The 25,135-nt window shown below is 37.2% G+C and overlaps 1 protein-coding gene across 1 annotated transcript in view; it reads right to left on the minus strand.

The window, feature by feature from the left end:
- The window catches only part of LOC140165692 (uncharacterized), a 48,875-nt gene extending 24,393 nt beyond the window's left edge, over nt 1-24,482 (minus strand). Inside the window, exons 1-17 of the mRNA XM_072188998.1 lie at nt 24,349-24,482; nt 23,395-23,889; nt 22,518-22,604; nt 20,195-20,320; nt 19,833-19,943; nt 18,924-19,079; nt 17,682-17,770; nt 15,753-15,897; nt 11,897-12,025; nt 10,582-10,659; nt 10,068-10,235; nt 8,108-8,196; nt 5,532-5,682; nt 3,970-4,298; nt 3,619-3,757; nt 2,626-3,120; nt 1,711-1,812 (exon numbers count right to left, since the gene is read on the minus strand). Of these exons, the coding sequence (XP_072045099.1) occupies nt 1,711-1,812; nt 2,626-3,120; nt 3,619-3,757; nt 3,970-4,298; nt 5,532-5,682; nt 8,108-8,196; nt 10,068-10,235; nt 10,582-10,659; nt 11,897-12,025; nt 15,753-15,897; nt 17,682-17,770; nt 18,924-19,079; nt 19,833-19,943; nt 20,195-20,320; nt 22,518-22,604; nt 23,395-23,889; nt 24,349-24,382 (2,923 nt within the window). The 5' untranslated portion in view covers nt 24,383-24,482. The remainder of the gene's footprint in view (nt 1-1,710; nt 1,813-2,625; nt 3,121-3,618; nt 3,758-3,969; nt 4,299-5,531; nt 5,683-8,107; nt 8,197-10,067; nt 10,236-10,581; nt 10,660-11,896; nt 12,026-15,752; nt 15,898-17,681; nt 17,771-18,923; nt 19,080-19,832; nt 19,944-20,194; nt 20,321-22,517; nt 22,605-23,394; nt 23,890-24,348) is intronic.
- Nucleotides 24,483-25,135: the final 653 nt, after the last annotated feature.

A 25,135-nucleotide genomic window follows, 5' to 3' on the forward strand; every position in this document is an offset into this window, starting at 1 on the left:
GGCAACACATAAAAAAATAATTACTTAAAACAAGAACTGCCTTTTAAAAAAGAATGAGTGCTGTAGGATATCTAGAGCAAATATTGATATACAAAAATAATTTTAAAAATACTTTATTGATACAATTTTTTCAATCTACATCTCTGAGATGTTTAACATATATATGTACTTCATAAATAAAAAATAAAAAACAAAAGACAAGTTGAGTGGAATTTTCACCCTACGTAACCTTAATAACAAGTTGTGTACATTTAAACCCTGTATTTTTCATAGTTGCTTCAGGGGTTTGTTTACATCAGTTTTCTGGTATAGATTTTTCTTATTGTTGTGTAATTGTACTTTAGGTTGTTATGCCTTGTAGTGTAAGTGTTTTTCTCTGGTTGGCTTCACACTATACTTGCTGAAGTCTGGTTTATGAAACAACACATCTGTCAAAGTAAGTGGAAACAAGGGGACAACTGCAATGCAATGCAGGACTGTTTCCTGAAGAAACTGTGTGAAAGGAGAAAATAGCGCCATTTTGGAGATAGTCAACTGTGCGAAGATTTTATGCGAAGGATATAAAAGTCTTCAGTGGACTTCGCTGAGCAGTGACCTTCGCAGGACAAGTGGATCAGGATATACACTAGAATTTTTAAATCAATAACAAAAAGGCTGCTGGATAAGTAACATTATTAAACACAGTGCAATTGATTGTTTCTGATTGTATTTATGTATGTATGATCACTCACATGATTATTATTAAATCATGCTTTTGATTAAAGACTTAGATATTGTTAACTTAATTAAACAGTGTGTTTTGTTGTGCATTCTGAAGTGAATTTGGGAAAGTTTTTGGCCTTGAGTCATTATCAACGACTCGTAACACTCTCAATTCTAAATAGTACACGCTTAGAAGCTATCATTTTGTCGGAAATGGTGCAAAATGTCGGGGTCACTGTTTTCCGCCATAGCGGTGTAACCTTGAATTTACACTTTATATAGGTGTTATATGTCTTGGGTCCAATCACAACCATGTAAAAATTGTATATTTATTTATAATATAATGATTGTTTGTACTTGATTTGGGCTTTTGCGTCTCACATTTGAAAAAACAACAACCAATGTTTATTGCAGCTAGGGTGATTGCGTGTGGCGGTAGTTTGTTGGAGGTGGTGTTGCGGTCGTGTGTGTGGGGGGGGAGGGGGTGTTTGATTAGACCCAGTCGCTTATGGACCGTTCAAAATGGATGAGTGGGAGTTTTGACAAAACAATCGACTCGACAAAAATGTCGCGTTCCCTCTCTCATGCGCTCGAAATTTTCGGATTCCCTCCTTGTTTTCCCCCTTCTTTCCTTTTAAAATACTTTTAACAAATTTCCTTTTCAAACATAACATTCAGATTGTCATTCATGACCCCCAAAAATTCGGATCCCTTCTCAAAATTCTAACTCCCCTGGGGTGCGTATAATATTGAACGGTCTCTTAGTATGTAGAGTCATTCTCGCAAAGGGGGATATCCTCACTTCACTTATGGAGTGTCCCCAATTGTCCATGATTACATGGATCGGGTATATTAAACAAATCTCCATTTGAATTGAAAAACAGGTCAACTCAACCCTGCGAACCAATTCTACCAACCACACACTCGTACAGATACGTTTCCAACAAAGTTTTCAACAAACGTAATATTTAGAAAAGTTGTTGGAACCAGCTATTTACTATTTCTTACCATTAACATTCCGTTGTGCTGTACTCGAGATGCGTAAATCTGTATTGCAGGGTACAAGTTCAACTGGACCCCATTGACCTTTCTGTGTGGCACATTCACTGACTGAAGACAGTAAATAACACGATAAAAACAAGAAGTTTCAGACACTATGTTAAACTCCAACTGTGTTTAACACATTATTGCTATTAGTATTATCACTTTGTAAACATGCGTCAAACATCAAATTCTTTTAAAAACATCAATGTTCAATGGTTAAACACTATCCATCAATGTTTATTATTTAAACATGTTTATAGTGATAACAAGAATGGGTTTAGAAAAAGTGTTTATTTACTAAATTACATTCAGGTTCAAATCAACATTGTTGATTTCCACTTTTATATCTCCCAGGCAATGGTTAAATATGTTAGAGCAATATCAAACCAGCAAAACAAGAAAGGCCTGCCATCTGATCATAGATTTGACAAGTGCCCACAATCTGTGTATAATTTGGCTAATGTGGTAGGGGTGTGTGTATGTGTGTAAAAGGCTCCGTCAGTTTTGATCCGAATATCACCAAATTCATACGGGAGATTGAGGAAAATACGAGGAACGTTATACATTTGGTTGACATAGGAGGTCAAAGGTCAAGGGTCACATTTTAAACTGTTCCCGATTGGGCTTAAGCTTGGTGAGTGGAATCCTTGATATCATAGTGAGGCAAATGTAAAAAATACAATCGAGGTCATCCAAGGTGAAAGGTCATCATTGGGACAAATTTTAAACTTCGTCCGATTGGACTTGCACAATTGGTGGGCGGAATCCTTGATATGAGGGGAGCATGACTAAAATAAAAGTCAAGGTCATCCGAGGTCAAGGTTTGTTCGGCTTATAATTGGCGAAAAATGAGGCTTATAACAGCGTTGAGTTTCTTACCGTTTGTAATTGGACTAACAGTTGCTTGTAACGAGTAGGCTTTGACACCAGATCCATCAAAAGTATAAATTTCCCCAGGAACCATGCTGTACGGGTTGGTGTTTCGAAACCAACGAACACGGCTTACGTCTTTAGAATTAACTTCCTTTGCGAGCACACTGGTTTTGAAAGCAAAACCTAGAACATCTCCTTTCTTTACGTAAAAACGGTCGTGAGGTGGAACAGTGTAAAGCACGGCTTTGTTTCGACCCAATACTGGGATATTAGTAACTCCAATTATTTTAAATTTGCCGTCTTCATTGGGCACACTTCTCCACACAATGGCCCGGAACGGAGCACTCTCTACTGGCCAGAAACGCCAGTGAGTGATGATACCATCACAAGGCGTTTCTTTCCCAGGAAAAACAAATGTCCCATAGCTGCTATCCATTGATGTCCCTCGGGCAGAAGTTGTCCAACCAATGCGTGAGTCAGTCAAACAAGCATCGCTCTTTTCTGAAATTGTGTTAGTAAATAATAATATTTATCATGATAATAAAATATATAGATACTTGTATGCCACTACTAAAATTTGATCTATATAATCAATATTTTAATTTCAATTGCACAATGCTGTCTGACGTCTGCTGCGGGGAATGTGCAAGGACACAAACTTTGTTTAGCTGTCATCCAATGTCCTCTTTTAAATAGGTCTGAAAGAAATTTTTGATAAGCTCTAGAGTTACCAGAAGTTTGTTATTGCCCCCATCAACATTTTAGACTCCTTTTTGGCATTTACGTGCCAATTTTGTAGTTCGGCACTTGTTTGGCCCCAAATCATCCAGGTCTCAATAAATGACTGCCATTTTAGTACTTCTCACGCAATGACGCATTTTGTCGTTAAATCTCTCACCAAAAGACCCCTTTAAAATCGTTGTCCAAATATCCCGTCACTTCAAAAGTCGTGTGCCATAGGGTTTGTAAAATAGTGTTTGTTTTTACGTTTAATTTTACCTATGCATCCTTTTAGCTCAAAGCGCATACTGATATGGTTATACCAAGCTTTAGGGCGTATCCGTATTGCAATTACTGTCACTGGCTCGTCAAACACTTGGGTAACGGGTGTAGTATCGTCTGTGTTGCCTGTAAATATCTGTAAGATGTTACAAAATAAGTTGGCCCGGTATTTTTTAAAAGATGACAAGAATATTACATACTATTATGTCCGTTAACATACAACTCGCTGTGGTTTGGCTTAAGACAACGACAAAAAAATTCTCATTTATTATGTAAATGATTTCCAAGTAAAGTTGGAATCAGAATGATTTAATCGTTACAAATAGTTTGTGAAAAAAGAAAACTCACCTTTTCGCTGTTTGTACCATACTCTTTGATAAACCTCCATGCCGACCCATCCCGAGTATATTCCACCGAGTACTCTGTGACCCATTGGCCTACATCATCACGTCCTTGCGTAACAACGGCGGTAACAACCGTTTCTCGAAGAAAAGACACCTGAATCCACTGATCTAGATCATTTGATTCTGCCGCCCACGCTCCTGCTGAGGAATATTGACGAGGTTGGTTTAGACGAGCTCTCGTTGGACCGTGTAATGCGTCCCTAACACTGGATGCGGTGAGTTGACTGTCTGAAATTCTTCCATTTTCTATTCCTAGATCAAAGTTGCACGTTGCTGTTGTAGTTAAGAAAAACGAAGGTAATGTAAAAATAAAATTGGAATAGAGTAAAAAAAACCCATTTGTATATAATAGTGTACTATGCCAAACTCACATGGTCTCTGTGATTCGTTCATGGTTCTTCTAACAGCATGACCAGTGGGAAAATACATGCATGTCATTATTTGGCTTACCATCGGGCTTATCATTCGTGTAAGAACGTGTAAGAGAGTTGCTCCTAAATAATGGGCTATTTCAGAAAATAAGTGCACACCCCTATAGAGGAGTAACTTTTCAATCATAGAAATGTCTGGGTTTACAAGTCTGCTTTCTGAAAACGATTGAATTCCAGTTGCTAATGTCACTTGAAAAAGCTTGGAAATCAAATTTAAATGCAGGAAAAATAAGGTCTCAAATTGAGGATTTCTGATTTTGAACTATTTTTCTGCTGTTTCTTTTTGTTTTTTGTTTTTTTGTCTTTGGATACTTTAAAAGTCTGGATTTCCAACAATCAAGACTGGACAAAAAAGTCTGGAAATCCGAACTCCTCTATAGGGGGTGTGCATCTATTTTCTGGAATAGCCCAATGGTACTGCATTTTCTATACCTCTGTCATTACACATTAAAACCATTCAATTTGGTTTATATTTTTATAACTCTTCAATTCCAGTATCCATTTTGTCTAGATGGTACCTGTCTACGGATATCGGATACTCTTTCAAAGGATGACTCTTGTGACAGATCTGCCACGACATCATTAATAAATTGCAATCTATGTAATATGCTAATTGCTTCCATTCCAGTGGGGGTACTCGACTTTGGAAGTGACAGGGATGTGCGGACAGCAGTTCGAAACTAGGGGTCTTTCGGTGAGAGCCTAGACACCGAAAAAGGGGGGATCTTTCAGTGAGAAGGTTCCAAAAAAGGTTGTCTTTCCGTGAGGCTGGGGAAAATCTTACCAATAAAGGGGGTCATTCAGTGAGACTTGGACAAATTTTAGGTCAAGAAATAAAAGTTGATACAAAATTGTCAAAAATTTGAAAAAAATCGATCATCAAAACTTTCCCCAAAATTAAAAAAACGGGGTCATTTGGTGACAGGAAAACAAACAAGGGGGTTATTGGGTGAGAGGGAGTTCATTAAAACAAAAAAGGGGTCATTGGGTGAGAGCGAGTTGAAAAATGGGGGTCAATGTGGCCGCACATCCCTGTAACCAATTTTTATTGAGTGCCCCCGGGTTTTCATTATACCTTTTTTCTTGCATATGTATTTCCTTGTTACAGAACAAGATTTGTCATTCCACCATCCCTGAGCATGTCCTCGTTCCTTTCCAAATAGCACGACACAATCTTCATCGCCCGCGCTGTTTGGTTCACCTTTTGCCCAATTCGTGTAATCAACCTGAACAAGAAAAAATAAATCTAGAGTTGATACATTTATTAGTAGCAGACTGATGATGATGTTAAGAATCTTAAGAAGATCATCATCATCATCATCATCATCATCATCATCATCATCATAATCATCATCATCATCATCATCATCATCATAAGTAGTCGGCTGTGGATTAGACAAGCTACTCTAGCTACAGCGATCTTGGGTCATTAATGTAATTTGGTGTGGCATCAGCATTTCATCAGTATCTTCTTATAAGCGCTGTATATAATTAAACAAGAATTCCTGAAAAAAATTGGTGCCAGTTCCAATTTACAGTGTAATTATCATTTGAATGTAATGTTAAAGATGGAATTGCAAGAGAAGTTTTGCACTGCAGCACTGACAGGAACATTTAGTGGTAGTTCATTTATCATTAAATAATTAAACACTTACATACGTGTTTTGGCGCAGCGTCAGCCTTCTATTCTAGCTAAAAATGTTTTTAAAAATAAAAAATATGGAAATGAGGTAGCTAATTTGTATATTTTGTGACAAAAATCACATGGGATCTTAAGACTGCCCCTTACCACCATCCCACCAAGTTAAATCTCTATACGCCTCACCAGTTCCAAAAAATGTCAAAAAGCTTTTTTTTAAATAAACAAATATACAAATGAGGTGGCTAATTTGAATATTTTGCGACAAAAATCACGTGGGATCTTAAGACTGCCCTTTACCACCACCCTACCAAGTTACATCTATATACCCCTACCAGTTCTGAAAATGGCAAAAAGCGTTTTTAAAAAAAGAAAAAAAAAAAGAAAATGAGGTGGCTGATTTGCATATTTTGTGACAAAAATAGCATCTGATCTTTAGACTGCTCTTAACCATCACCCACCAAATTACATTTCTATATGCCTCACCAGTTCCAAAAAATGGCCAAAAGCATTTCGACAAATAAAACAATAGGCAAATGTGGTGACTAATTTGCATATCTTGCGACAACAAAATCGCATCGGATCTTACGACTGCCGCTTACCACAACCTCATCAAGTTACATCCCTATACGCCTCACCGGTTCTTCGAAATGGCAAAAAAAAAAAAGTCGTTTTAAATGATTTTAAATGTGACGTATAAAATTTGTCTATAACACAGGGAGATATAAAATGTAGGGATTTGGGTACTTTTTGTTCAATTTTCACAGAAATTGAAGGATTTTGACCCATGTTTTTGTTTGTCTGTTTACCCCAGGGTCGCTGAAACAAAGAATTATATTAATTAAATCACCTAATTTATAATTAATAAAGGACAAAGAAAGATAAAAGCAAAAGTATGCTTTATTTAGTTAAACAATAGTAACATCCCTGTTTATCCCTGTTGTGTACAAAAAATAACTCTATACGACAATGCAAATCAGGATCAATTCAAGGATAAGTGCACAGGCAGAGGGAAATGTTGATTTCCCAGCGGATGGAACAGCCAGGGAGTATGTAAGTTAAATGGAACAGCTATTTTGGGGCCATTATTTCAGAGGGAGTATGTAAATTAAATGGAACAGCCAAAATACCAATGGGTATGTAATTTAACTAGAACAGCCTTAAATTGATATCGATATTAATATTGACGTCACAGATTCGATTCGTCACGTGATCGTCAAACCTGTAGGAGAAGGTGTCAGTTCTTCAGGAACTGACACAAAAATACGGTGCGCTGTCGCCTAGGTTTTTTCTTTGCATGTGATGGAATGTATAGGGTATATTCTTTCACAGGTTCAAGTGCCGGCTGATAGTGGCGTGCGCGAAGGGGGGGGGGCAGGTAGGGGCACAGCCCCCACTTTTGTTGGTCATTCGGGGGAATTCGGGGGACTGTACAAAAACGTCAAAATTTGCCCCCTCAAAATAGGATTCCTTGGCTTTTAAAAACGCTAAAACCCTAGAGCTTCTGGGGGCGCTGCCATCTGGACCCCGCCATTCAGGGGAACTGAACAACCTGGCCCCGCTACTTTCAATGCGCTGCGCACGCCACTGCCGGCTGAGAATTACAATGCAGTCAAACAATATGTCTTAGCTGAACTGATCAGGAGACCTGTGTCTTCTGTTGTTGCTTATGTGGATCCTGTAACTAGTCCCATACTACTGAAGACTCCAGGAGGACAATATCATAAGCCAAGTCCATATTGCGTGGATGGGTACCGCCATGTTTCATCTTGCCTTGAATGTCAAATGTTGGGGTTCTGGAATGACATTCCGCACGAAATCGGTGTGACCTTTCCACTCTATCATTATTATATGGCGCATGAAATAAATGCAGGGGTTAACTTTTAGCCCTAACAAAGTGATATTTTAATTTTGCAAAACTCTTCGTATTTATATATTAATTATCACTCTAGCATCCAATATGTATACAATTATAATACTTTTTTCAAAGAAGCGGAGAATAATTTTCTTACTGGTGTCTCGTCCAGCCATTGAAAATCACGTTCAACGAACGAATCATGCAAACCAATGAAGGGACCACCAGTTACATCCTTAGATAGTCCTTGTAAATTGTGAAAAAAAATGAAATGATTAAAATAAGATAACATAGAATGTATTGACATAACGTAAAAAGTCTCGTAGGGCGAATTTATCGACGGGTGGCTTAGCAGTTGGCTAGTCTAGCCTCAAGGCTTAAGAGGTCGTAAGACCAGGCTTAACTGAAAACACGTTCCCCGAAGCACGGCTACCATAGCCTCGAGGCTTCGTTAGCCTGTGGGCTAGGCTTGTAGGATTAGCCCCAGGCTTCGGTAAAATTTGTCAATTGAAATAGACCATGGCTTACGACCTAAGACCTGCTCTGAGGCAGGGCCAAGAAAAGCCGCTGTAAGCCTGGCCTAACAGGCTTCCGTAGACTACGGCTACAGAAGACTGATTTCGAGAAATGCAAATTTTACCGAAGATTGTGGCTAATCCTACAAGCCTGGCCCACAGGCTAACGAAGCCTCGAGGCTATGGTAGCCGTGCTTCGGGGAATGTGTTTTCAGTTAAGCCTGGTCTTACGACCTCTTAAGCCTTGCGGCTAGACTAGCCAACTGCTAAGCCATCCGTCGAGAAATTCGCCCTAAGTGTCTAGATAATCAGACAGTCACTACTGATTGGTCTGATGCAGGAGAACATATTTCTATTGAAGGTTTAAAACTATCTTTGTTCACAAAATTATTTCCGACCTGGCTTTACCTCACAATATTTTTCAAAAGGGGCTGTAGACTTTAGCATCAAACAAGATCAACTCATGACATCCAATGTGTGAGTTTTCTTCCATGCACAACCTAGAAATATCTGGCGGCCTTTATTGATACATTTACTCCCGCATTCGTAGTGTTCTTAAGTTTTCAAGACTTGATATTTAAAAACATCATAAACGACCTCTACATGTTACACGTTTGTTTCATGTGTTAATTAAATTCTAGACATGGTCAATACCAACAGCTTTCACACTAATGTGCATGGACATTTTATAGCTAGTGCCATTTTTTTGTTTATTATTCTATATTGTGTATTTGTGTAAAATCCAGGGTGCTATTTAAATATGTTGATACCTAAAGGCCTACGCTACAGAAACCTTGAGAAATCAGTCCTATTTTATCAATGTTTTAGCTGAAAATCTGGTGTGAAATATTCCGTAGTCACTTGCCATTGCAGTTTATGTCAGGGTTGTTCCAAAAATGTACCTTAACCAAGCAAACACAAAAACGTTTTTAAAACGTTTTAAATAAGTTATATTTTGGGTTTTGGTTTAGGTAAAAACGTTTTAATAACATTAAAATGTCGGGTCATATAAAGGTCATGAAATTGTTTTAAAACGTTTTGTATGAAAACACACTACAACAATATTTTTTAAGTGTTTTCGAAATGTCATTGTAAACTATTTTTGCAAACATTTTTGGCCAAATATTTTGTCAACACTTAAATAACATTATGTTAAAATATTTGCACCCAGCAAACACAGAAATGTTCTTAAAATGTTTTTTACAAAACGCATTAATAAAATTTAAATGTCGGGTTATATAAAGGTCGTGAAAACATTTTAAAAACGTTACTGTAAATATTGTGGGCAAACATTTTTGCAAAATATTTTTCAACCCCAAAATAACATTCTGTTTAGAATGATTTGTACCAAGTTTTCAAAAATGTTTTTGGAATGTTATTAAAACGTTTTTATACCCTTTATATAACCCGACATTTAAATGTTTTCTGTAAAACATTTGTGTTTGCTGTGCAGTAAATTACCAAGAAATGTTATTTAATGTTATGAAAACGTTTTATACCATTAATATACCCTTTATATAACCCGACATTTGAACGTTTTCTGACAACCTTTTATAACCTTTTGCGAATGATGTCGAAAACGTTTTGTGTTTGCTGAGTTACCTTGTAAAAACACTTGCTCTCCAATGCTGTGTATACTAGCTAAAGAAGAATCATAGTTGGTGCAAGCCCTTCGAGCACCATTGAAGTTCGCCGGAGTATTACTGAGGTAATAACAATACCCGGAATATCCCTGCCAGTTTTCAGGACATTCCTCAAGGATTACGGTATCTGAAAGAACAAACGCAATTTTCGAATGTCATATTTGGACCGTCTTGGGTCGTTAGTGGATAAAGTGGATGACGATTGAACAGTACTGTTATTTATTGTCTTAGATAAAAACAAATCACGGAAACGTTGACAACTAATATGAATAATAATGATTTTTCACTGCTAGCAATTACACAACTTGTGTGCATATTATGCAGTATTGTGTACAAATGTTTGTTTCACATTCTATGCTTACAGACGATATGCACAAGGCATGCAAACATGCAATGACGACGCTAAATCCTTCTCTAAAAGTAAAGCATCAATAATACTAAACACATATGTTCACATTCGGTGCGCCCCATACCTTTAAGTTGTTCTTCTTGTTTCGAAACACAATCTTCAAATATCGCGTTGCAATATCGTATTCCAACTGCCCGACCACCTGAAATAAAACACAAAAGGAAATTGGGATTGCCAATTGCCAATTTGTTTTATTGACTTGATCCCGATCAAATATATAGGGTCGTATAATTTAGAACAATTCATATTTTTGTGTGTGGCACTACTTAGAAAGTTATAAATTGCTAGCTTGTACAGCCTACTACACTTTCAGATAATGCGCAGTGATTGGCACTTCTGATACTAATATTAATAATATCATCGAATGGAAATGTTTGGAACATGAGAGACTTTTCGTAAAATTCATATATTTCAAGAATCGCGAAGTCAATTGTAAAAATTCAAAAAGTAAGTGATTTATTCCTCCACCACGTCAGTCCCATTTGGACACAAATAACGTAATGCGATGTGTTTTGCATCGAAACAAAGTAATCATAATAATTCCTTATGAGAAAAGAAAGTTCACATTCATTTCAGTGTCAAACAACCATCTGTGACAGGTTGTTGACAGGTGAGTATTTCTCATTCATTTGGATGAGGAAAGTTTCATAGAAATGAGAAAATTTTCAATTCTCATAGTTTTGTTCAATTCTCATCGCTTAGAAAGAATTCTCATTTAATTTCCACTACTGTTTGTAAAGGTTGAAAACCAGAAATCATCCCAAATAGACCTTTCAACATTGGAAACTGTAATTTCACCAAACAAAATCGTCTCAAATGTATTCATTCATATAAGATGCCCTCAATGTATCCCCGGGGTGGGAAAAGTCATTAATGTGACCGTACAAAAGATGACCACTAGGCCCCTTCCTCGTTTCTGTGATGGCAGGGGTCTTAATCGTGATCATTAAATGGTACAGAACGACAGAACATATAAAGTATTCATTTATGCATTGTGAGGAGGGGGCCGGGAGATCGTCTTTTGTGCGGTTACATTAATGACTTTCCCCACCCCAGGTGATACATTGAGGGCATCTTATACCCACTAATGTGACGTATAGACCCAAACACACATCAAATACACAAACCCATCTCAATATGTGACTTGACTTTGACCGTGATGATGTTTGAAAAATGGCTTCAAAATCGAAATTTTAGCCTCCATTTTCCCCCTCCCCTCAAGATGTGGGTGATAGAGGAATTTTGTTTACAACATAGGGAACCAGTTATGTAATGAAAGATCAAGCACAATTATCAATAATATTATCATCATATCCAATGTTTTCAAAAATACTGATCCTTTAATTCTTTTGAGGAGTGTATCTCAGTCCTTAACGTACTGTAATCAGTGTTGAGTCCACAAGTTTCTTCTGAAATAGCAGTGTCCCCTATAGAAGTTTCAGGCCATGTGAGGGTCCCATCAGTGTCCAAAACAGTCATGTCATAAGGACAATAGCCATTGTCCACAACTGTAAAAAAAAGTAATTGCAAGATTCAATTAACGATGACTGATAGTGTTACTTTAATTTTTTTAGATTGCTTAGCTGGACTTCAACCATGGACAACACAAGAAAGTCTCCAAAGCGCGTCTTCCAGTACATAGATTTTAAATATCAATACAGCACCGGGACAATGGGACAGACAGGGATTATTGGCCTACTTTTTCCAAACTCGCTGTGAGTCATGGCTCGCTGTATATATGGTCGAATCCAACCAAAAGTGTCCACGGGCCAAAAATAAAAGTCCGAAATAAAAATGTCTCCACAATTTTTTCCTTTTGCCCATTGATTGATGACATATTGGCCTTATAGGAACCAAAAGTGCCATTACTAATCTTGAAAAATAAATCCAGGACGTGTGATAGTAAATGTGATATCAAAACCCAATGTTACCTACGAATACCACTAGGATGCTTTCACTATCGCAATACTAATCAACCTAAAACAAATGGAATATTCCCATTAACGCTTTTTTCGTGTAATGTAGACCACAGGGTGTCAGGAAAATTCTAGCTCAACCACAAAATATTTGTTTTTATTTTTATAACGCGATCAATATGATCTTTGTCAGTTTATGCTAGTTTATTTTTGAAAATGAAGTTTAGGTCAGTTTCTGTATTTTATTTATCAAATGAGTATGAATCAATTTACACATTGTATAATAACGAGTAGGATATATGTTTTCAAGAATATTAGGAATTATACGCATACACCTAACGCTTTATACAATGAAAAGGTGAAGAAACCCGGGTATTCGTAGGTAACATGAGCGATTTAACAATATCTATAATTATTGAGTTTAGAGGTTTAAATTTGGCTATTATGGTAATGAATTAATAAAATGGTAGTTTTAGATCTCTTTCAGATGGTACGTCCAAATGAATAAATGCTATTACCTTAGATCAAAAATTTTGATGCTTTTAGCAAGATTTTGACCACTTCATTTTGATATACAAGTAGTTAATCAGCAATTTTACATAATAAATAATTGTTGAATGAATCCGTATATGGGTAATAATAGTGTCCTGGGGTACCGCTTAAAGTTTTTGACAATTAATTTCCATTGGCAGGGACACTTCATTACACATGTCATGTATTATGGTGTATTCGTAAGTAACATTTCAGTATTTGTAGGTAAGAATTAGACTTTTGGTGGATATCGCAATCAAAACTTCATTTTATAAAGCACTTTGAATGTAATATTTTCTTTATGTGCGTTTATTGATACTTAGGACCCTATCATGTATTAATAATGTCGGTTCACAGCGGTTGAAAGAGGATTTAAGTAAGAAACAAAGGCACTAAAGTGACTTTAATTTGATTAATTGCACACAAATCGCTTAAAACCGTTATTGCAGACTTGTGAAGTCCATCTTGGAGTCAGTTACGTCTTGTGGCCTTTCTTTTGAGGGCAACTACAATTAGGTTTATACAGGGTCCATCACTGTGTTGTCTAGATCATGAGACAATGAGAACAGTCGTTTTTTCCATGGTATTCGTAGGTAACCTTAGCGAAAACGTCAAAAGTTACCTTCGAATAAATGAATTTGGACACAAATTACTCAGAAACCAGAAGGTCGGTAAACATTTAAAATGAAGCACACATGACAGTTGACAAATCCAAGTATTTATCCCTTCTAATCTTCTTTGAATCTGATTTTTCTTTCAAATGAGCAGACCGTCGTCTATTTCAGTACATATTTTTCAACAATTAAGCCAGTTCGGTTTTGCATGGTGGGCATGTATGTGAATTCGCAACTTTCATTGACATATGATTTGATAGCAAACATACAGGCCTTCATTATGTACCAATATGGGCATTGGCATGAATGGCGGTGTTTCACAATACTGTCATGATGTCAAATTGTATTCGTAGGTAATATTCGGTTACCGAAATTTACCTACGAATACTTGCTTTTATTGTTGACATCTCAGAAACATTTAAACGCAGGCTATTGAAACTTGGTAGAAATAAAGAGTGTATTACCCTGCACCTATTCCTTAACTATTGTTTACTATTCTCGCACTTTGTGGAAATGACACAGCTTTTAACATGTATTCGGAGGTAATGCATATTTTTTACCAAACCTACCTTTGTGCCATTTAGAATTTCTGGCAGCTAAACACAATAATAAAGATGTCCGAATACAATGCATTTCAGTATTGGACATATCAAAGCTTGTATCAATTGCGCATTTATTACTGATTTCCATTTTTAAAGATATATCTAGTGCTATGAAAAATTGTATTCGTAGGTAATGTAAAAAATACCACTCAAAAATGATCACAAAAATTCATAATTATGTACAAATATGTGAAAAATTGAACAGGCAATCTTTGAATACACACCTTTCAGGAAATCAATTTAGATTCAATCCAATGACTTCTTTTCATAACTGATTTAGATGTTTTTAAAAATACCTTAAGAAATATTTTGAAAAAATGGGTAAAAATAGCATGTTTTGGGGTCTCTGTGTCTAAATTTTTCACAGAAGGGGTCTTATTATATAGGCGCGAAGCGTATGATCAAGGCGAATAAACACAATATAAAAACGAATGTCAATTGATTAATACTTTTAAGTTATGGCCCTGAACATGCCGTGTACACTTTTCGTTGGATTCGACCATATATGTACACGGAACTGTAGTAGAGAGATTGCGATGTTACACGTGGTGCGTAGCACGTACGTTGGCCCGAGCGTTTATACGTACGTTGAAAACGGTGTTAAATATGGCTAGTCTCGGTTCCAAACTGGATTGTGCTCATTCGTCACTAAGGAGAACAAGGCGGCTGGAACAAAGACTATAATATCTGATCTGGTCGATCGAGGGCATAGTGATTGAAAATTTAATGGTTACCGAGTCTCTGCCTAATTCAAACAGCATGCTTTTGATAACCAAGGTTATCATCCTGCTTAAACTTAATTGTATTTTTGTGGTAGATTAAGGACCACTACATCCATATATCATGACTTTCCTTTCAAAATGAGACTTTTTTGAGCTGAAAATTAGGCGCGTTGCATGAACCTCGGCCTGTCGTAAAATCAACATATTTCTACGTTACACGTGCGTTTTTATACGACGTTTGTGCAAAATGTGAAATCGCAATGTCATTTTTTATACGGAAAGTATCACACACATATCAATGGAATATCTCTGCGTGTGAATATCGCGTATAAATGAACTCAGTTTTTAACACATCGCTGAGGCTTTATTATAATGTTACAAACAAAAAAGGATCATAATAATAATTAGACTTTCCTTCGCATGTTCATTATCCTTGACTGTCTTTACATATTGTGAAATGACAAGTTCTGTGCATTTTCAACGATGTATCTACGTTAATTTCGCCCGTGTCTTCAAAACTGGCTCAATACGCAACCTCGCTTCGATACAGGAGAGTGGTTTTGAATAGATCGACATGCGTCCGATCACTGCGTTTGGAAATCACAATCTCTCTACTATTAACGCGCGTCCCATCCGAAGGAAATTGTACTCTAGTGGTTTTATCTACCAAGTCTCCACCGTCGTGGAATGAAACCTGGACCCCCACGCATCAGATGCGAGTGCCGCAGCCATTTTTCTACGCTCCTTTAATAAGAAATTCAGATGTTATGAGTAATCAAATATTATTGCTTTGGGGATATTACTGCTATACTGAAATACGTTTTGCTTTCTTTCAATGTGATTAGGCTACCTTTTGGTTTCTTGCAAATATATCCCAATAGATCACCACAACTTTGGTCATTCCAGTTTCCACTGCCTCTTGTGTTCAAGTATACACAGTTGTCGCCTACATCTCGATTATCATGTTCATTTAGGCTCCAACTGTCATAATCAAACTGTGGAAAAGAGGTGCGAATCAAAATACAAGAAGTCAATAAATATGATAAATAGCACCGAATAAGATAAAAAAAAATACTGTGTGCGAAGTGGTTACATAACTCCCTGGTAACTGGATCACGCACCTTTTGGAATTGGTAGTACATGCCATAGACTTTGTGTTGCGATCATTGCGATCGTGGTGCAGAATCCAGTTGACATAGTGATAATCGGATTACACGTAACACTTCGCTGGCGAATTGCTATTGTGATTATAATTATGATGTGTAACGATAATGACGATGATGTTGATATTGACGATGCAGATGATGATTATGATGATGATGATGATGATGATGATGATGATGATGATGATGATGCTGATGATGATGATGATGATAATGATGATGATGATCATGATGCAGTCATGGTCCATGGCAAAGGCGATTCGACCTTTGTGGCATTAAACCCAGTTAACAGGAAATTAATCCAGTAAATCATTCAGTAAAGCAAATAAGCTCATGCATTCGATCACTAACGGCAACAAGCTTCGGTCGATTACCCCAGCTGCAGCGTGTGTAAACTCTAATTTGCATAGAGGCTGTACGTGAAATTATTGATTGGCTCCAAACAAAGGATTTGAACCGGTGCACGTAATCATGGCGCAGTGCAGTCCATTCAATCAAATGTTGTCATCAACCTATTTGATCGCAGTGCATTGTTATGTGTGTGTGACGAACTGTCGCGGTTGATTGCAATCAAACAAACGATGTCTTATGTATTACTTTGTTCCGTGATGAAAATCGTGATGTTTTATTCAATCACTCTTGAAAAATGTATTTCTTTTGTAGGCCTATTACTTTGTTTTGTGATGAAAATCGTGATGTTTTATTTCATCACGCTCTAAACAATAATTATAGTTACATGCATTTCAAGAAAAAAATCTTATTAAAACGGTAGGCCCTATGTTGTTTAGAAAAAATGTAGAAAGTGATGATGATGATGATGTCGATGATGATGATGATGATGATGTCGATGATGATGATGATGATGATGATGATGATATGATGATAATGATGATGATGATGATGATGATGATGATGATGATGATGATGATGATGATGTCTCCAAAAGTGTCCCGGTTTGTTTTTCTTGCCCTAAATCGTGCGTATCTATTAATAAGGCACTTCAATAATCAATAATCAGTCCGTGACGGCCTCCACTAACTAGCTACTAACTTGGGTTTATGGGCGCTGATATTTCATGTTCACTGTCACTTATTTATCAGAAAAGTGCGACCATTTGTCAATCACCTACAGTACCCAATTTCGGCATACTATATAAGAAACTCATCATGATGATTGCCAGAGAATAGTTAAAATGTAGCTTGTACCGTTTTTTGTGGCATCCTTTCAGAAGTGAGCGGTCCGATACCGATATTTTCGGTCAAATCTCCATTCAATTAACACGGGGAGTTGGCTAGCTATGCCTTGCCCTCACTCATATTTTACAAAAGTGCGACTATTTCTGAACATCTAACCTAGCTGTAATTTAAGGTCATGTTAGAGAAATATATTTGCTAGAAGTTTGGAGAATAGCTAACATATTGGCTGGTTATTTTTCACACAGTGATGTTAACTAGGCAAGTGCCCATTCTTCCAACGTAGATCATTTGTAGGGGTCACGCGTCAATGGTGAGAGCACTGTGTATTGTGTATAGGAAAACGGACAGTAACTGCAGTATGTAACACCGACGACAACGATGATGATGATATTGACGATGAAGCTGGTGATGTTTACTTACAGGTGAACCATCAATCCACTCAAAATCTTGTTCATTATTTCTCTTGTGCAGCCCTATCCACACATCTGATGAATTTCTTCGATATAATACTGTACAATGTCAAATAAGGAAATATATTTTTATTGAGCAATCTTCTAGCCCGTAAAACGGTGAACGAGCACTTAAACAGTTTATAAACATGCATGTGATTTATGTACACGCAAACATGAAAATACTCAGGTAAATAATAATTATTATAAATAATAATTATTATTATTAATAATAATTATTATTAAAAATTAATTATTAATAATAATAATTATTATTGATAATAATTAATCTATATAATAATATGTGTGTGTGTCTGTCTTTCTGTCCGCCTATTTTCTCGGAGACTAGGGGTCGCACGTTTCTCAAACTTGGTGGGTTGGTGCATCTTGACCTGAGCCAGAACAAGTTTGTTTTGGTTAGTGAGTCAAGGTCACCCGAGGTCATCCAGGGGTCATCTGAGATCAAATTGGTAAAAACTATTTTTCTCGGAGACTTGGGGTCGCACATTCCTCAAACTTGGTGGGTGACTTGACCAGAGACGAAACAAGTTTGTATTGGTTAGTGGGTCAAGGTCACCCGAGGTCATCCAGGGGTCATCTGAGGTCAAATTAGTAAAACCTGTTTTTCTCGGAGACTAGGGATCGCACGTTCCTCAAACTTGCATCTTGACCCGAGACAGAACAAGTTTGTATAGGTTAGTGGGTCAAGCTCACCCAAGGGTCATCTGAGGTCAAATTAGTAAAAACTGTCATATGGGCATGAAACTTGGTATGGTGGGTACAGTCAACAATTAGGACCAAATTTTAGAAGGTCATTTCAGGGTCCATCTGAGATCAAATTAGTAAAAACTGTCGTATGGGCATGACACTTGGTGGGTACAATCACCATTTAGAGCCAAATTTTTGTACGGTCATTTCAGGGTCACCAGGGGTCATCTGAGGTCAAATTAGTAAAAACTGTCGCATGTGCATGACATTTGGTGGGTACAGTCACCATCAGCCAGGTAATTGTGATAGCCTAGTACTTATTAATTAATATAATTATTAATATTAGGTATATATCAATTATTCCAAACATAGCATGAACTTATAACAAGTGAGAGAAAAATAAAATAAAATTGAAGGATCCCTTATTTACAACAGGCATTTCATTTATTCATGTCATAAAGAGCATGTTTTTGTATATAGTAGCTACACATGACATAGTGCTTACACATGTGGTAGAATTGTTCTTCGCGTGAATGTATACTGGTGAGGTTACTAGTTCGATTCTGACAGGCGACAACAGCATCATTGTAGCTTACATGGTGGTCAACGTTGACAAAGTAGCAATATGATCCATAAGGATCCCATCCTTCAGGACAATAACCTTCATGAAAATGAAATGCAAAACGAAAGTTACTAATAACGGCAAGAGGTAAACCATGGTAAATAAGACCAGTATTAATAGTCAGACGTATAGCGGGCATTTTCTCAGTTGCGACAGACATAGTGGCTACTCTTCTGCAGCGTCTTCGTGACCGAAAGTGTCTTTGGCTGCAGAAATTACATGTTAAGCATTAAAATCGAAATACTGATCTTAACCTTGGTCATTAGATTTTTTCTGATAAAATAAATAAAAAATATTAGGCGATTCGACACCGAATCCCACAATAGAGCATTAATTTGGCGTTAAAATTTGGGCGAGCGAAGTGGGTGGGTCATTTTTCAGGAGTAGCCCCCATTTAAAAAAAAAAAAAATCTGGAGCCGCCCTTGTAGAAAGTTGCTCGTACTATAATATTGATATCATATTATCCAGCTTTACCATGATAAGTACAATTGACCCTAACGCCCGAAGAGCTTTTTTTGGCAACTGGAAGGGAAAGAAGGAATAAAGAGAGAAAAAACAAAACAAAGAAGTTGTTTGCTCTGAGTGGGATTCTTGCCCGAGACGCCTCGCATGCTAAGCACCAGGTCGGCGACACATACCCACGGGTATTTCGCTGGTCGAGCCAACGAAAGCATGCCTATATATCACTTAGGGTGATTGCGTCATCACATCCCGTGGGATGCACGCACGCGCAGTGAAGTTGTTTGTAGTATTTTGTAGTACTCAGGCCTGTTAGGGTTAATAATCATTACCTTTATCTTCTGCGTCTTCAAAACACTCTAACATATGAACGGAATCCCAGTGCCCTTGCCCAGACGACTCCGTTGTTATGTTACAAAAACGCAGAGCTAAAGGCCATCCAGCTGGATTAATAATGATAACAAATAATCATTTACGTGTTGGAACAACAAGGAAATATATATTTTCAAGTCTTGCAAAATGTATTTTAAAAAAGAGCAAAAGTTTTCAAGATTTTAAAGCGTTCGAACAATTTTCTATACAAAATAAACCAAAGGAATACATTATTACAAAATGTAAGATTTAAAAACATTTCACTACAAACCAAAGCGTAATAAATATTTAAAAGGGACAACGATTCAAGCTCTTGAATTACCTCTGCTTGTTGTTGAAGAGCATTTCTCGTTGCTAAATGCCATCTCTCCGACTGCTGTTGGTGTCCACGTTAACTCTCCATCAATGTCCTGAGTAACACTAGCAGGGCACAATTCTTCTACTTCAACTGTAAGTAATTGAAAATCAAATGTTTAAAAACGTAATGGTTTGCTATTCGATATTGACATACACTGCAAAAAAGTTGGTCAAATCTTTCTACCTATTTGGTTGGGCAAACTCTTTTACTTATTTGTTGGTCACGGCTTTTCCAATAATAGTTAAATCTAAATTCTTATTGGGCAACCTCTCATTTTGACCATTTATTTATCTTTATTTTACTACGAGAGGAGTAAAGTTGGTTAAGTTTTTGGCCACGTAATTTATATACGACTGTTGTGCAAAATAAATCACATCAGTTGGGCAACTTTGTAGTAAATTGCGTGAATTACAAGTTGTTGGGCAAAAAGATGTAAAATGTTGAGCAAAGTTTTCGATCATGCGCACTGTTGTCTTTTCATTGAACAACAGTTGGTCAACATTCGCGCGGTTCTGTTCTGGAAAGCACATTTTCGATCTTATCGTAAAATGGCGGATGACATGGGTGCTGGCAGAGTGGGGGCTGGCACAGCTAAATGAGCTAATTGACACCTTTAAAGGTGAGTTTTCTCTAAATTAATTATAAATACATACATTATTACACGATATTACTTGCCTCATTTCATTCTGACCACTGTGTATGAAAAAATACTGAGAAATTTAGTGAAGTTGTTTTACGACATGTACGAGTCAGACACTCGTGATATGCACGCATAGCCATGCATGCATGATGGCATGGCAGTCTGTACTGAGCAGTTAATAAGCTTACGTATCAGTTTTTTATTAATCAATCAAGTATTTGAAAATAACTTCACTAAATTTCTCAGTATTTTTTCATACACAGTGGTCAGAATGAAATGAGGCAAGTAACACCGTGTAATATTGTATGTATTTGTAATTAATTTAGAGAAAACTCACCTCACAATTGAAAAATATTTGCCCAACTAATTTGGCAAATATTTTGCTTAATAATTAAGCAAAAAATAAACCAACATATGAACCAATAATGTGTAAAATGCCCAACAGTTTAATCAAATTTTGTCCAACAATTGGTACAATCAACTATTTGCCCAACAGTTTTATTAAATATTGCCCAACAATTAGTGAAAATATTTACCCAACTATGTTGGTCAAATATTTTGCTTAACAGTTATGCAAAAATAAACCAACATATGAACCAATACCGTGTAAAAATGCCCAACAGTTTGTTCAAATTTTGAACAATAATTGGTAAAACAAATTGCCCAACTGTGTTGGGTAAATACTTTGCCCAATATTTGAGCAAGTTTTTGTAAACTGTTGGTCATAATTTTTGTACAACTCTTGTTGGTCAAATTTTGACCAACTGTTTCATGTGTTGTATATAGACCAAACTGTTGGTCATTTTTATGACCAACATTATTTGCAGTGTACTTCATTACTTAGCAGGGGGCTACTTGTCTTCTACGTGGTTTTTTTCACAGCAGTAAATATATCTTATTTGTTATTTAATTTGATCGAAATGCTATGCGTGTGTTTTGCGTGGGTGATGGTGTGTTCGTGTTTCCGTCTCTCAGAAAGCATGTGGGTCTTTTTGTCAGTGGCGTAGATTTCTTTTTGACATTGGGGGGGGGATGAAGTTGGAAAAAATCTTGAAGTATAGTCAATCCAGCACCCTTTGGCGACAAAATTAGTTATGATATAAATGCGCGCGAAGCACGCGAAAATTTTTGCTATTTTGAAGCTAAACTGATGAAATATGGTGTAAAAGTAGATTAAATGCGCGCGAAGCGCGCGAAAATTTGCACTTTTGGGGCTAAAATGTGCAAATATGAAGTTAATTTGGTCAGAAACCCATTATACAGGTGTCAACATTAGGGGATGAATGTATGGACCATCCCCCCTGGCAAAATATTGGGGGATAAATCCCCCATCCCCCAGGATCTACGCCTATGCTTTTGTGCACTTCCCTACATGCGAGTGTAAGTTTGTGTGCATGGTTTGCCTTTAACTGTTTCAGGAATCTAAATTCGAGTGCATGGTAAGGTGGATGCGGCATAAAATCTGCATTAAGTTTTGATTGATTCTGCATTATTTTCAGCATCCACCTTAAGATCCCCCGTATAATGTAAACGAAAGAACATATATACGTTTTCAACAACACTACTTCAAATGTGCCTTAAGTACCCTGCGATGAAGCAACTTTGATTGAGGTTGAGATACCTTTATAAATTAAGTAGATTACGAACCTGGAATTTGTAATCCTCTATTGCAGGGCACCAGTTGAACTTGGTCCCAACGACCTCTCTGAGTGGCACAAGGGGTGACCATAGTGACTGAAACAATAATAGCAGGGAAAGACCTCAACACAAAATAGGCTATAGAGAACATACAGTTATTTCTTACAATCAGAACAACAACATCGGCAACAACATCATCAACAACACCAACACAAACAACATCGTTTTTCCATTGCGACAAATAAAAGCCGCAGAAACGTATTTTACGAAAAAGACAGTGTCATAGGGTCACGGAAGAGAAAATTGCCGAAAAAACGGCTTGTGCCCCTGACCCCCAATCACGCCCGCTCCCCTTCCTAAATAATGGTCGATGCCGATGCTCCCGCACCCACTTATGATGACTCACGCTACGCCACTGGAAAGAGAGGGGATACCTGAGGAGATAATCGCACAGTCGAAACGAAAATCACCATGGAGAATGGCAGTGGTGCGGATGGCGTAGCGTCACACATAGGACTGGGAAACCAAGCCTCATTAAAGGATTGCCGGGCATGTGATTTTTCAACATGTTCATTTGCATTGGGGAAATGTGTCCCCGTGCCCCTATGACGCTACGTCACTGTTGTGTAGAACGGAAACGCAGCGTTTTCGAGGAGAAAAATGCACAAAAAACATCATTATTATATTATTATAGTATTATACTGGTACCAGAACAATAATATTTGGCTTTGATATTAAATATCATCTAGACCAGGACCGCAGAGGACTGGGTTGACCATCTTCTCTGACCTATAACCTCGTGCTATTATAGAATTCAATGCCAATACAAATATTCAATTGGTCAGTAATAAATATTGATGATCGCAGAATTACCGATTACTCCTACCTGGGCTAACAATTGCCTGCAATAAATAACCCCTCTCTCCGGATCCGTGAAAGGTATATATTTCCCCCGAATTCATACTGTATGGGTCTGTATTTTTAAACCAACGAACATCAGCAGAATCGGCGGTTCTAGTTTGGTAGGCTAGTGAACTGCCCTTGAACGCAAAACCTAGAATATCCCCTTTCTTCACATTGAAACGATCATTAGGTGGCACGGTGTGTTGCACTTCCCTAAGTGTAGGTGACGCTGGTATATTATTCAGGCCAACAATCTTATATTGGTTTTCTTGATTTGCGACACGTCTCCATACGATTGCCCGAAAAGGTTCACTCCTTTTTTGCCAGAAAGTCCAATGTGTGATGATACCATCGCAAGGTGTTGCTTTTCCAGGAATAGCAAATGTCCAATCGTTGCCGTCCAGTACCCTTGTTCGACTACTTGCGTCATGGGGTGACCAGCCAAATCGTGCATCAGTCAAACATGATTGTTCCTGTTCTGTAAGTGCATAATTATTTTCGAAAAGGAAACAAAATAACATGACATGTATTTTTCATAAGTTATATATGAAGACCTGAGCGCAAGAAGACCGTAAGGCCACTTGGCCCCTCAACAAGTTACGTATAGTTTCTTAGGCTTTTATAATGTTTAATACATGTTCCAGGATGGAAACATCATGAAAGGTTGTGAAAGATTTGTTTTGACCCCTGAACATGTATAAAACATTACCAAACTATACGAAACTATACGCAACTTGAGTGTATACATGTTGAGGGGCCAAGTGGACTTACGGTCTTCTTGCGCTCAGGTCTTCATATGACCTATCACAGTAAAAGGACTTTATTTATTTATTTATTTATTTATTTATTTATTTATTTATTTTTTATTTCTGATATCAGTCTCGTTTACTAACGTTGGTCACACATAATGTTTAATTAATTGTTGTAACTGAGTTACCTATGCATCCCAGGAGTTCGAAGCGCATACTCATGGAGCCGTACCATGCTTTAGGGTGTATCCGAATAGCCACTACAGCAACCGGCTCTGGAAATACTTGAGTGGTTGATGTGCTACTATCTGTATTACCCGTAAATACCTATCATGATGAAAAATAAACAGGTGCGTGATTTGTGGGATCGATAAATAGAGGTATGTCAGAGGTTGAAATGAGGGATGTATGCATTTTGTTTGTAGAAAAAACAAAACAAAAATCAGATACAAAACAAGTTTATACCATTTGCTCCATGCACCGCTATCGGGCACAGCGTCAACACCAGGTAAATAATTATTTTTTGTACAGGCGGAAAACTAACTAATAGAAGTACGCCTTGCAGCGAATTAAGTGGCTATATACTGATATATACAGTTTTGTCACAATTATAGATGAATGATTCTGCAAACCACAATAGAGGTTTATAAGTAGCGTTCTGAGTTACATTTTTATTTGATTTTCATTTCATATTTTAATACCTCGACCTGGGTAGAAAACTATGAATATATCCCGCTATTTTTCGTTTCTGACCTGCTGTTAAAGACTTGCATTTGAATATGTGTTGTTAACGTTAAAGATGCATAATTGTATGCACAGATTGTACAATATGAGTCCTTTTTAGCTGATGAATGGATGCGGCACATGCGTAGTGGGAAACATATCAATTTGTAAGCGCTCTTTTTTAAAAGTCATAGTTCATTGAATTTACAACCGTATGACAAAACAAGCGAAAATAGTAAGTTTTTGCACAAG

The sequence above is a fragment of the Amphiura filiformis genome, chromosome 12, assembly GCF_039555335.1.
Source record: "Amphiura filiformis chromosome 12, Afil_fr2py, whole genome shotgun sequence".
Taxonomy (NCBI): domain Eukaryota; kingdom Metazoa; phylum Echinodermata; class Ophiuroidea; order Amphilepidida; family Amphiuridae; genus Amphiura; species Amphiura filiformis.